Genomic DNA, 12932 nt, shown 5'->3' with positions numbered 1-12932 from the left:
TACAAACACCGCAATAAAATTAATCTATAGTGGAGTTTTTTCAACAAACGTCGCAACATAGTAGTACTTTAGCAGCGTTGTTAGACAAATGCCTCAATAGGTTTCATATATAGTGGCGTTTTTTCACCAAACACCGCACCAGAGTAGTAATTTAGTGGCGTTTACACTGCAATGAGTAAAATTTTTTCATCCCGATTGACCAAAATATGATAGACTTAAAATAAAAATGATATTTGGTGAATAGAAGCATATTTAACGGTTTTTTTTGGTCAAACACTGTAAAAGAATCTTACGTTAGTGGTGGTTTTATACAAAAGCCGCTAAATACTCAGACTTTCGTGTGGTTTGCTTACAAACGCCGCTATAGACTCGTACTTTAGTAGCGTTTAGTTTGAAAATGCCGCTATAGAATTCTACTTTAGTGGCTTTTATTCAAACGCTGCAATAATCTTGTACTTTAGTGGCGTTTGTATAATAAACGCCGCAATAATCATGTAATTTAGTGGCATTTTTTGTAATAAACGCTGCAATAGTCATGTACCTTAGTTGCGTTTTGATTATAAACGTCGCGATTGTCCAATCCGTTAACCCATCAGGTTCAAAATCCCTAATTTGGAAACATCCAAATCATTCTATGAAATAACATCTACTTTTCCTCACCGGCGATGATTCAAGTCATCATCACTCATCTACTCAGGTAATCAAATCTTCCCCCCTTTTTTTTAAATTTCCAAATTTATGCTTCCTTGTTTCATCCCCTTTCAAAGCTTAATCCTAATCAAGGGTTCACTTTGTTCCCCCTTCCCCTTCAAATCACTTTGGGTATTCTTTCCTAATTAAGGGTTTACTTTGGGCAATTTTAGCGGCATTTTTTATCGAACGACGTAAAAGACTCTTACTTTAGTGGCATTTGTTTAAAAACGCCACTAAAGACTTAAACTTTTGTGGTGTTTGCATACAAATATGTAGTGGCGTTTTTATACAAATGCCGCTATAGACTTGTACTTTAGTGGTGCTTTGTTCAAACGCCGCAATAGTCCTGTAATTTAGTGGCATTTTTGCAATACACGCCGTAATAGTTCGGAACGTTTGTGGCATTTTGTTCGAAAATGCCGCTATAGTTTGTTCTATAGTGCCATTTGGTTTAAAAATATCGTAAAGTTTTATAAAAAAAAACCCCCAATTTTCTCATGCCGATCCCTAAATTAGTTTTATCATCTTTATCAAATCAGGGCATCAATTGCCACCAGTCACACCGTCAGTCACCATAATTATGCCATCAGTTACCACTATCGCGCCTACATATCTCCTTTATTTCATTTCACCAACTGCTCTTCTACTCTGTGTAAAGTAGTTTCCTTTTCTTCTATTCTGTGTTATCTAGGGGAAATGAAGTTATGAACTTGTCATAACATCTTTCTAGGTTTGTTTCTCTATATAAATTTGGTTTTGCTTGGTGGGGTTTGAGCCTAATTTCTTGTTTGAACTCTGGGTCTCTTGATTTTTAGTTAATTAAAAAGAGGATTTGTTCGAAAAAATTATTCAGACTATAAGATTTTGAACAATTCACCCTACTTTCGGTCAAAACCGGTGGATACTTGTAAGATTTTGAAAACCACATCCTTGTGATGAAACCTCGAAAGTTGAAGTTCTTGTACTTGATAATGGTGTCCTAGTGATATGGTGTCCCATTGATAGGTGTTTATATGTTGGATCAAATTGGTTGTTCTGATGGTTGAAGAACTTGAGAAACTACAAGATCGATCCGCCTTGACTTTATGCAACTTAGAGAAGATATTTACACCTTCATTCTTCACAATTATGGTGCACCTGCTAATTCATCTTCCTCACGAAGCAAAAGTTGGTTGACCAATTTTCTTTCGATGGATGTACCCTATAGAGAGGTGTTAATTGAATTCTATGTATTAAATGACTAGTGATTATATCTTTTCATCAAACCTATTTACATAGTATTTTGTTTTGTGTATAGGTTCTTGTACAAGTTGAAGTCTTACTGTCATAATAAGCGTTATCCAGAAGGATCAATTGTTGAAGGGTGTTTGACAGAGGAATGTGTGACATTTTCCTCTAGATATTTGGAAGATGTTGAAACAAGATTGAATAGAACAAATAGAAATGATGTGTTCAATACTAATGACTTAGATGAGACTTATTTGTTTGGAAGTTATGGTGAACCACTCGATAAAGTTGAAATTGCACACTTAAATGATACATCTTGGGTACAAGTGCACTGACATGTTAATCTTTACAAATCTTCTACTTTTTACAACTTCATTGAATCACCAAAAAAACTTTCTCCTACAATGGCTAACAAATTTTTCACAATTGTTCATTCCAATGGCCAAATTATACAAACTGATAATAGGGTTGTGTTTACGTCACAGAGGCCCTTAAATAAGATGTTTCCTTTAATTGTATCTCATCGCCAAATGAAGCAAAAAATTGAAAGAAAACTTAGAGCTTCTATTTCATGTTTGAGTTATTGACATAAAATTTCAAAGACTCCAGTCACATATGGAGCAATCTAGCTTGAGGATGATGATGTTGTTGTTGTAATAGTTAGACTGCATCAATTTTCAAATAATCAAATGACTGAGATATGTATTGAAATGACAAATGCTACAGATCTTCCTACTTCATCAATAGTTGTACATGTCACTAAAAAAGTAGGACCATCAACAGATGATAACCTCGTTGGGCGATCCGGTGAAAACATGACTGAGTTTAGTGAGGATGATGAAACTTTTGTTCCAATGATGATAGACGATGACACACAAATAATTGATTATTCTAATACCGCCAAGCCTACTTCAGAGGGAAAAAATTTAGATATTGAGGGTGATGTCTGAGAGGTAGCAATTTCATGGGGTCATGTATTGTAGAATGCTCCGTGAGGTTGGGAACATTCACCAACACCCAATCAATCCCAAATTTCTCACAGTCATCTTCCAGTTGCAATGCATGACATAAACTATGATGCCACGAGGAATCCTAAGATTCCTGATATGCCAGATATATATGCAACACACTAGGGTACCTCTGACGGATGAATGGAGTTGACAGTTGGGTCCCAATTTGAAACTAAGAAAGATGCCCTACTAGCAGTCAAAGAGTTCTGTATCAAAGCTCATATAAAATCCCATGTTGTAGAGTTTGATCAAAAGGCATATTTTGTCAGGTGTATAAATCACAATGTCGGTTGTAGGATGATGCATGTTTTATACTTACAACGTAAGATGTTGTGGGAAGTCACAAGGTTTCACGGCCAGTATAGCTGTACGTTGAGCTCATTGACACATGACCAAAAACACTTAGATTTTGATGTTATATGTTCAAACGTCAAGCTTTTGGTGGAGAAAAATCCAAGGATCCCAGTTTCAATGATAGTGGCATCATGAATACATTTGGTTAAATTTTGTCATACTACAAGTCATGGATGGCAAAAAAGAAAAGTTTGGCGATATTGTACTATTATTAGGATCAGTCGTATAATGATCTTCCATAACTATTGCTCACAATGGAATATTCCATCCCTAGAACCATTGTTAGATCTTATACTCATATTGCAACCACGTTTAATGGACAAGTTATCCCAGGGAAGAGAGTTTTCAGTGGCTTGTTCTGGCTTTCAAGTCATCTATTGAAGGTTTTCGTTATTGCAAACAAATGGTTCAAGTGGATGAGACTTTTTTGTATGACGTATACAAACACATCTTGATGATAGTTGTTACGCAAGATGATGACATAAACATTTTCCCCATTTCTTTTTCCATTATTAAAAATGAATCAGATGAAATGTGAAATTTCTTTATCTCCAACTTGCGTTCCCATATTGTCACTCAAGATGAGATTGTATGATATCAGACCGTTCACATGGGTTGTTAGCTATGATTAATAGATCGAGAGGCAGGTGGTTGCCTCCCCAAGCATATCCGACGTATTACATACGGCATATTGCTTCCAATGCTATGACGAGGTTTAATAATAAAAAGATAAAAAAAATATTATTAGCATTGGTAACTTATTCTTTTATTTGTTCATGATTTTTTACTCATTTATATTATTCGTTTATTATTATTCTTATGTCCAACTTATTTTAGAATATGCTTTACTACAACTGAACTTCCGTGCAAGGATGGAAAATCTAAGGAAATATGGGGAAGTTGTTTACAACTTTGCATTTGAAATACCTCAGAAAAGATTGTCACAGACATATGATGACCAGGGTTAACATTACGGTCATATGACAACTAATCTTGTCGAATGTATCAATTCAATGCTTAAAGGGACTAGACATCTTTCGGTAACAAGTATTGATCGAAAGACTTACTTCAAATTGGGTAAATTTTGGGCAAACAAAGGTACACAAATAGAGGCAATGATCAATTATGACATAAATTGGCCTCCATATTTGGAGAAGGCAACGAACAAAAATCAAACACATGTAACATCAATGTTTGTTCATAATTTCGCCAAACTCGATTCTGATTACGTTATCCAAGCACGTGTTCGACCACATGAGGATGGTAATTCTGCTACATGCATCGGTGATCTCAATAGAAGATGGCGTAATTATGGTCGATTTCAAACTTTTAGATACCCATGCACTCATGTTGTTGTTGTATTTATGCATATAAATGTAGACTTATACTCATATGCTGATGATTGTTATAGCATGCATAATATGCACAACATATACAGTTGTGAGTTTAAGTATCTCCCAAATGATGCTTATTGACCACCAACAATTTTTTTAAGAATGGTTATCAAATCCACAATTATAAAGGAAATTGAAAGGTCGTCCTGAATCTATTCAAATTCATACTGATATGGATGATCCACAATGAGAGCAAGGTCTGCCAAAGCTTTGTGGTCACTGTAGAGGTGAAGGTCACGATAGGAAACACCATCCACATCTTCTAAAATATCGACCAAATCGATAAAACCTTCATAATTCTATTCCTATGTTGTTTGTACCATAAACTTTTTTTGGATAATTTATGAATATCATTAATCATTTTTATTTTTATTTTTTCATATATAATTGCAAACTATACATAAATAACTTTTAACTAAACACGAATTTGTACATGTATTTAACATATTTTTCAACATAAAAAATAAATTTTCCTCTTTTTTGTCCTCTAAAGTTTTACACTATTATTTTTCTTTTCTTTATTCATCTCTATAAATCATGAATTGCGTCGGATTGATACGTCTTCATTCTTCTTTTTCTTCTTTTTCTTCTCTAGTTTCATCTCCTTAGTGACTTCTTCAAGTTTCCTTCTCTGCTTGTGTTAATCAAGTATCAACTTTATTGCCTCTTTTACCCACTTCTCATCTGAAGACGAGCTTGAATCGTCCAAATCAGAGAAATCATAGGAAAATAGACCGTTCAAAAAAAAATTGGAATATTCTTCTCACAAATGATTTATTTGATTCTTATATAAACTCTATCAACTCACCTCACTTATATTTATATGAAAATTTATCAAAATGACCATTGGAACTCGTCATGTAGGCTTGACGAGTTCCATAAATTCAAAATTCTTTCGTTGGCCAACAACTATAAATGGCTACTTAAAGGAACTCGTCATGTCAAGATGACGAGTTTTATTATTATTTTTTTGGAATTTAAAAAAATCAAATCAAAAAAATATTATTTTAATAAAACTCGTCATCTTGGTATGATGAGTTCCAAGGAAAATAATTAAATATTCACGCAACGAATAAAATATATTTTCCAATGAAACTTGTCACCTCGATGTGACGAGTTTCATGAGTAACGTAGATAACAAAACAAACTCATGCAAGCCCTATTGGGCTAAATACTTTTCCTATTTGCCCTATTGGGGCAAAAAAAAAAACCCCAAATTATTAACCCCAAAGCCTAATACCCAAACTTAACCTTAAATCTAAATACAATGAAGCCCTGATGGCATACCCTAAACCCTAATTAAATTTCGTCATCGCCAAGCCTCAATCCACTCATCCCATTTTGTCAGCCATCGAGTCTCATATCCAAACCATCGTCGCCAGAAAAGCGAGGTCGTGTGCTACTATTGTAGCGTTAGCAGCGTATAACTTTGCTTCCTTGGCTGCCACTATTTTCTTTTACCCACTAACCTCTGAAGAAGCCGTCAAAAAGGCATAATCGAGCTCCTCGTATGAAAGCCGAAAGGATTCTACAACTTCAGTCATTAAATGAAAGAAACATCTTCACGTATATTTCTTAACTTAAACCATTTTATGATTTTTGGTTCAACTTTCGCTCGACCAATGGAAAAAATTTGTTTTACCTCTTCCGAATATTCTCCACAAACAACTCCCCTAAAAATTGAAGTCTACGGAGTAAGGGGAGTCATCTGAAGATTATCCTCTTTCGATCATAGACTCTAGCATCCTATGCTCTACGACTCCAAAGTCTCGTACTCTATAACCAAGCATCTTCCTTTGACATGAATCTTGGTATGACTATTGACAATTTCACGTGATCTGTTAGAACCAACTTTATTTTCAAATGACTATATCCATCTAACATTTCAACCTACGAGTAGTAGTCATGATTCTGGAACATACACTATCAATAAGAAGGTTTCATCTTTTATCTTATTTTTCACTTGATATTTTTAAGAATCATATGATGTTGACCATTTATAACATCACCATAAACCATTGGTTGTGACACTTCGTCTAAATCAGAAGGGGTAAATCATTTATAGTCGCCACAATTCAAATGTTGCTATCAACAACACCATCAATAATCTTGTGTGCAGCTTAGTCCGTTGGAATGTAGACTACAAAATTAAACAATTAGCACTGATTGGATAATAATAAAAATAAAGTAAATAGTAAGGAGTAAACTGTGTCGTGGTATGAAATCATTACCTTAGAAATAATTTTGCCTCGATGTGTAATCGTAGTAGTAGGTGGTCGTCCCTCGAGGTTAACACACGGTATCTTCGGTAATCGTACACTCGAAGATCGAACTGTTCTTCTCTTAGCACCAGAAATAGAAACGGAAGACTTTAGAAAAAGTGGAGAGCTTTTGAAAGCATAAAAGAGATTGTGTTTTAGATGATTTGAAAAACTCAAAATAATCTTCTATTTATAGGCTTAGCTCGGGATTAAAAATATCCAACTAAAGATACGAAATAAATTCAGATTTTATTTACGTATTTAATAATTGAAAATTACCTGAAATGAATTGATTATAGCTTATTGAATCTGGATCCAAACCTGTCCAAATTCAAATGGAAAATAACTAAATTCAAATGGAAAATAACTATTACAACAGCTTGTCAAATGATTGTAAATCAGCCCTCCACAAACTCTGATTTAAAATTAGTAATTAATTTGGTGTCTGATATAACAAACGGGTGTATATGGCCTCTTAAACGTCTAGATACATTCTGTAGGATACCAACAATTATTCCTATAGAAATGCACATCTATTACAGCTGTTAAACGTCTAGATACGCTCGTTAGTCCTGGAAACGAACCGAACGTTCAGTGAACCGTTCGACTGAATGTTCGTTTATTTATTAAACGAACGAACATGAACAAGATTTTATGTTTGTTTAATTAAATGAACGAACACGAACAAATGGTTCGTTCGTTCATTTATATTCGTGAACGTTTGGTAATCCTTTCGTTTATTTATGTTCGTTCGTTTATATTCAGCTTAATCTCTAGATCAGTTTGAAATATTAAAACCTAATAAATTTTAACCTTAAATCTATTAATATTTTAAAACCCAATTAAATATACTCAAATTAATTAAAGAAAATATAAATACTAAAATTAATTGAAAAATAAAAAACTCTTCTCAAATATAAACCCAATTAATTTTATGTTCATTCATCATTTTAACGAATAAACATGAATATACACTCGTTCGTATTTTTTCGGTTCGTTTGACATTAACATAAACTAAACCGAACAAAGACAAGCCAATTGGACGACAACGACACACGTGCAAGGAATTGTCTATCCACATTTAACAAGTGAAGGAAGAGGAGACTTTAAATACCCTTCGCAAAGGATTTTTCCTCCCAATGTGGGATACTATACCCATACTCACATGAGCATTGCAAACATAATCAACCCATGAACAAGGGAAGTGCTCCTAATGTTTCTAACAACATAACTTATAGTTGGTGTCGTATCAGCAACAACGTTTCGTCCTTGGTAAATATGTTGGACTCACATATTTCACAATTTTTATAATATTATATTTAGAGATCGTAACATTGAAGATGACTTTATATTAAGATTGTGCTTCGAAAGACATAAATTAAATCTTATAAAGTATAAAAATTGTATAGATAATGTTACGAGATTTATAAAATTCAGTGGATCCACAAATTCAGGGTTTTTTTTTAATGCATGACAATGTCAAATGTATGAAATCCTTAAATAAAAGGGCTCCTTGCCTTGTTATTCTCTAACATTCCGCTTCTCTCGTCAATGGCCTTCTTTCTACAACTCTATATTTCTCTCAACCTTGCAAAACCTTAATTTGATCCCAATAAATCCTCCATCGAGAATGTCGACTTCACGTAGATCCGTTTCTCTTTTGAAAACCCTTATGATCCACAAGCCTCAAACTCGAGCCGTCACCTACATGCCCCGTCCCGGAGACGGAGCCCCGAGACCGATAACACTGATCCCGGGGGACGGGATCGGTCCACTGGTCACAAATGCTGTGGAACAAGTAATGGAGGCGATGCAGGCGCCGATTTACTTCGAGAGGTACGAAGTTTGCGGCGACATGGAGTGGATGCCGCAGGAAGTGATAGATTCGATCAAGAAGAACAAAGTTTGTCTGAAAGGAGGATTGAGAACGCGGATGGGAGGTGGAGTTAGCTCGTTGAATGTGCAGTTGAGGAGGGAATTGGATTTGTACGCTTCATTGGTCGATTGTTGTAATTTACCAGGGTTGCCGACCAGACATGAAAACGTGGATATCGTGGTCATTAGGGAGAACACAGAAGGGGAATACTCGGGTCTCGAACATGAGGTCATTCCTGGCGTTGTCGAGAGCCTTAAGGTTTTAACTTTAATTGCTTTTTTCTTTTGGAGAAGTAACCCTCATTGTTTTCTCAAATAATCATTTTGGTCTCTGTTCTTTTTCTGAAGCACTTCTCCTTGTTTCAAAATTTGGTTAAAATGACCCCTACTAGATGAAAATCATTAGTCAACTATCAACGTATGTTACTGACGTGCCATTTTTCACATATGCTAAATTACTAACGTGTCATCAAAGATAATGATGTTACATGTGACATTTCATCTAAGATCATGATGTGACATGTATCATATCATCCAAGATAATATGTGACATGTGATACATCAATAATTAAACACACGTGAAAATATTACGTCAGTAACATGTATAGACCGTTAAACAATAATGGTTTCCATCCAACCTAGATCACTTTGACAAATGCATAATGAAAAAAATGTCTCTAGCATTTGATTAAATATTCAATTTGGTCCTTAATTTTTGGGGAGTATTTTGGTCCCCCAACGTTTCATTTGGGATAGAAAGGCCCCTCCGTGAATGGAAACCTTTAGTCAGTGCTATAAAATAGGGACAATTTTTCCCTAAAATAAAACGTTGTGATCCAAAATACTCTAAAAATAAGACATAAAGTTACTATTTAATCGAACGATAAGGGTTTTTCCCCTTAGAGTAAAATATTTAAGGCCAAAATGACTTTTTAGTTAAACGGTAAGGGCATATTTTGATATTATGTCTTTGATAAAAATTGAAACATTAGGACTAAAATGCTAAAAAAATAAAATAGGAACTAACCATCTAATTTTAGCAATATAATTTTTTTTTAAGAACTTTGAAGATTTTCTTATTGGGTAACTTTTTTAGTTGTTTTCTGGTTTAGGTGATAACCAAGTTTTGTTCAGAACGGATTGCAAAGTATGCATTCGAATATGCTTATTTGAACAATCGAAAGAAGGTTACTGCTGTCCATAAGGCCAACATCATGAAACTTGCCGATGGGTTGTTTCTAGAGTCTTGCCGTCATGTTGCTACCAAATATCCGACAATCACGTACGACGAGATCATCGTCGATAATTGTTGCATGCAACTTGTTTCAAAGCCTGAACAATTTGATGTCATGGTATGTCAGTTTTTGTGTTTGTTTTTTGTCTCCCTTCATCTTTTAATCTCAAACTGCACCCTGGCTTGGCAATCATTCATGCATGTGCATGATATTGTTCATATAATTATCATCTCCTAGTTTGGGTACGACACATTAACCGTCCCCTCTCCTGTTTGTTTAGGTTACTCCTAATCTTTATGGAAATCTTGTTGCGAATACAGCAGCAGGCATTGCTGGAGGCAATGGTGTTATGCCCGGAGGTACCAAGTATTAACCAATGTGGTCTCATTCATACTAATAATTTCTCATAAAATATTTTGCTCACCATAGGCAACGTGGGAGCTGAACACGCCGTTTTCGAGCAAGGTGCTTCGGCGGGGAATGTAGGAAAACAAAAGATGGTCGAGCAAAAGACGGCAAATCCGGTGGCTTTGCTTCTCTCCTCCGCCATGATGTTGAGGCACCTCCAGTTCCCTTCATTCGCCGATCGACTCGAAAACGCCGTGAAGAATGTAATTCTGGAGGGTAAGCACCGGACTAAAGATCTCAGTGGAGAAAGCACCACGCAACAAGTTGTTGATGCTGTCATTGCAAAGATAGACTGATTGCCAGTCCATTATCTCCTCTCCGGTCTTCATATTGTTGCTTTGTACCATTTTCTCCGTTTACATTTGCTATTTTCTCATTAGATTTTGAGCACGAATTTCGTTTTTGTTTTCAAATAAATATGTCCATCCTCGTGTTGATGAGAAATTCAAAAAAAAAAAAAAATATCGATCTAATAAGTTAGCTTGTTCGAAATAAGAATACGGTTGGACATGAGACTTAAATATGACGGGTTCTAACACGATCCTATAGGATCAGATTTTATTTTTTGCAAATGTGAGTTCGGATCAGATAATACTAACTCTATTGTGATGTTTAAGGGGTTGTTTGTTTGCTTCTTAATGGAACTATTCAGCGTTGAATGTTGAACCATTCAACGCGTTTGTTTTACACTTCTGAATGATTCAGTGCTGATTGATTCAACCAAACAGTGCTGATTTATTCAGTAAAACAGTGCTAACTGATTCAGTAAAACAATGTTGAATGATTCAGCACAAAAGTACATTCTGAATGATTCAGAGCCATTATCAAACAACATGTCACATTCAGAGCTAATTCATACAGAGCCTCTGAATCATTCAATATTTGAATCATTCAGCGCTTAATTATTTTGAAGTAAACAAACAGCCCCTAAGATGATAAATCTTAATTTACTTGGACAAGAGGTCGAATATATAGTGTATTGAGAACCTTTGAAAAGGAAAATTATTAATTTACTTGGACAATAGGTCGAATATATAATACATAGTATATTAATTTACATGAACATGGTCGAAATAAAGACCATTACCGAAAACATGTGGAATCAGTTAATTATGTCTTCTATGTACGAAAGAATGTATGTAGTACTAATCACTAAATCGGATGAGCCAAACCTGGAGTTGATTATTGCTGGCAGCTATGTGCAGTGCAGTGTTTCCGTCCTCGTCCTTCCGATTCACCACTTTCCGGTGATTCGATTCGGACTCGGAGAACATCCAATCTTTCATTTTCCACCGCTCTATGCAAAGCAGTGTGATTTCGAGTCGTAACATCCAGGATACTGTCAGGGCAGGCCCCTAGAAATCTATCAAGCAAACCGTCATGGTTTCCGACTTCACTAATGTAGTGCAGGGGGGTCTCACCGTCCTTCCCGTTGACGTGAGAGAGATCACTATCGATTTCCAAGAGACGTAGCGCCGTCTCTGCGTGCCCTTTCTCGACCGCGAGGTGAACGGGGCTTAAACCTTGTTGGTTTAGCTTCCTAGCGAACGATGGCTTTAAGCTGATCATCTCCATTGCGAACCGCATGCACCCTTTTGATGCAGCTATATGCAACGTCGTGACGATAAACTCGACCTCATTGAAGCGCTTCAAAACATTTCCATTTCTCTGAATTAATGTATACAAGTCACTAACACTTCCTTCTTGAGCAGCACTTCTCAAGCTTTCATCCATGTCGGGTGGATTGACAAACAATAAAAAGACACAAAAGTCGTACAAAGTACTTGTTTTCGGTCTCGTTTTCGGTCGTGTTTTCCGAGGTTTCGCCTTTAGTAGAAGGGGAAAAAATGTTTTCTTGCACTGATTTTAGTTGGCTAAATTTGTTTTATCCAAATTGAAGTGTATGCCTTTTCTTTGTTCATAGAAGAATGTTTCAACAGATGGCAGCCAGCATTGTGAACAAGAAAGCTACATTGATAAGAAAAGGTTTTACATTTGATGGCAATGTATTTTCTTAATATTAGGGCCGTAAATGAATCGAGTTTGAACGGATAAGGTTGTATTTGTGTATGCTCGTTTATTTTTTAAGGTGTTCATGTTCGGTTCGTGTTCGTTTAGATTTTTAATATCGTGTTTGTATTCGTTTATTTATTTTTGAATATGTTAATGTTCGTTTATTTATTGTCCACGAACATGTTTTTTTACGTTCGCAAACATATATGTTTATATGTTCACAAACATGTGCGTTTAACGTTTGTTTAATATTCATAATTTTATTTTCTTTGACAGGAGCCCGTTCACATTGACCGTGCAGAAAAGGAAAGTGACATCATATCTGAAGATGATCACATGAACTCGGTAAATATGACAAAAGACAACAAATCAAGAAGATGTTACGGGGGCATATTATCATATACAATGTGAACATTTGTCCAAAGAAAGAATCCTACTAATGGATTTAATTAGATAGGATCG

The 12932-nt window shown here is 35.4% G+C and overlaps 2 protein-coding genes across 3 annotated transcripts; one reads left to right on the top strand and one right to left on the bottom strand.

Moving 5' to 3' along the window:
- Positions 1–8528: 8528 nt before the first annotated feature.
- On the top strand, positions 8529–10821 carry LOC120132337 (isocitrate dehydrogenase [NAD] regulatory subunit 1, mitochondrial-like). Of its 2 annotated transcripts, none has more exons than XM_039149120.1 (4): positions 8529–9043; positions 9927–10166; positions 10330–10408; positions 10479–10821. In XM_039149120.1, exons 1-4 carry the CDS (start codon positions 8570–8572, stop codon positions 10751–10753), a joined length of 1068 nt encoding a protein of 355 aa, XP_039005051.1. In that variant the 5' UTR covers positions 8529–8569; the 3' UTR covers positions 10754–10821. The 2 variants fall into 2 exon arrangements, with proteins under 2 accessions (XP_039005051.1, XP_039005050.1); XM_039149119.1 differs by having other exon boundaries at positions 8529–9073.
- An 818-nt stretch (positions 10822–11639) lies between these two features.
- On the bottom strand, positions 11640–12191 carry LOC120132349 (ankyrin repeat-containing protein BDA1-like). The gene has a single exon (XM_039149130.1). The coding sequence runs from the start codon at positions 12189–12191 to the stop codon at positions 11640–11642; it is 552 nt and encodes a 183-aa protein (XP_039005061.1).
- Between the last annotated feature and the right edge of the window lie 741 nt (positions 12192–12932).

The sequence above is a fragment of the Hibiscus syriacus genome, unplaced genomic scaffold (assembly GCF_006381635.1).
Source record: "Hibiscus syriacus cultivar Baekdansim isolate YM2019G1 unplaced genomic scaffold, ASM638163v2 tig00110561_pilon, whole genome shotgun sequence".
In the NCBI taxonomy this organism is placed as follows: domain Eukaryota; kingdom Viridiplantae; phylum Streptophyta; class Magnoliopsida; order Malvales; family Malvaceae; genus Hibiscus; species Hibiscus syriacus.
The sequence above is the reverse complement of the archived record's forward strand: the minus strand, read 5'-3'. Positions and strand labels throughout refer to the sequence as shown.

Bases quoted from the DNA above. Each gene is read 5' to 3' on its own strand.
- LOC120132337 (XM_039149119.1), top strand. From the start codon at position 8,570: ATGTCGACTTCACGTAGATCCGTTTCTCTTTTGAAAACCCTTATGATC. The intron at 9,074-9,926 runs GTTTTAACTTTA...TTTCTGGTTTAG, and splicing joins GCGTTGTCGAGAGCCTTAAG to GTGATAACCAAGTTTTGTTC. The intron at 10,409-10,478 runs GTACCAAGTATT...TGCTCACCATAG, and splicing joins CAATGGTGTTATGCCCGGAG to GCAACGTGGGAGCTGAACAC.
- LOC120132349 (XM_039149130.1), bottom strand. From the start codon at position 12,191: ATGGATGAAAGCTTGAGAAGTGCTGCTCAAGAAGGAAGTGTTAGTGAC.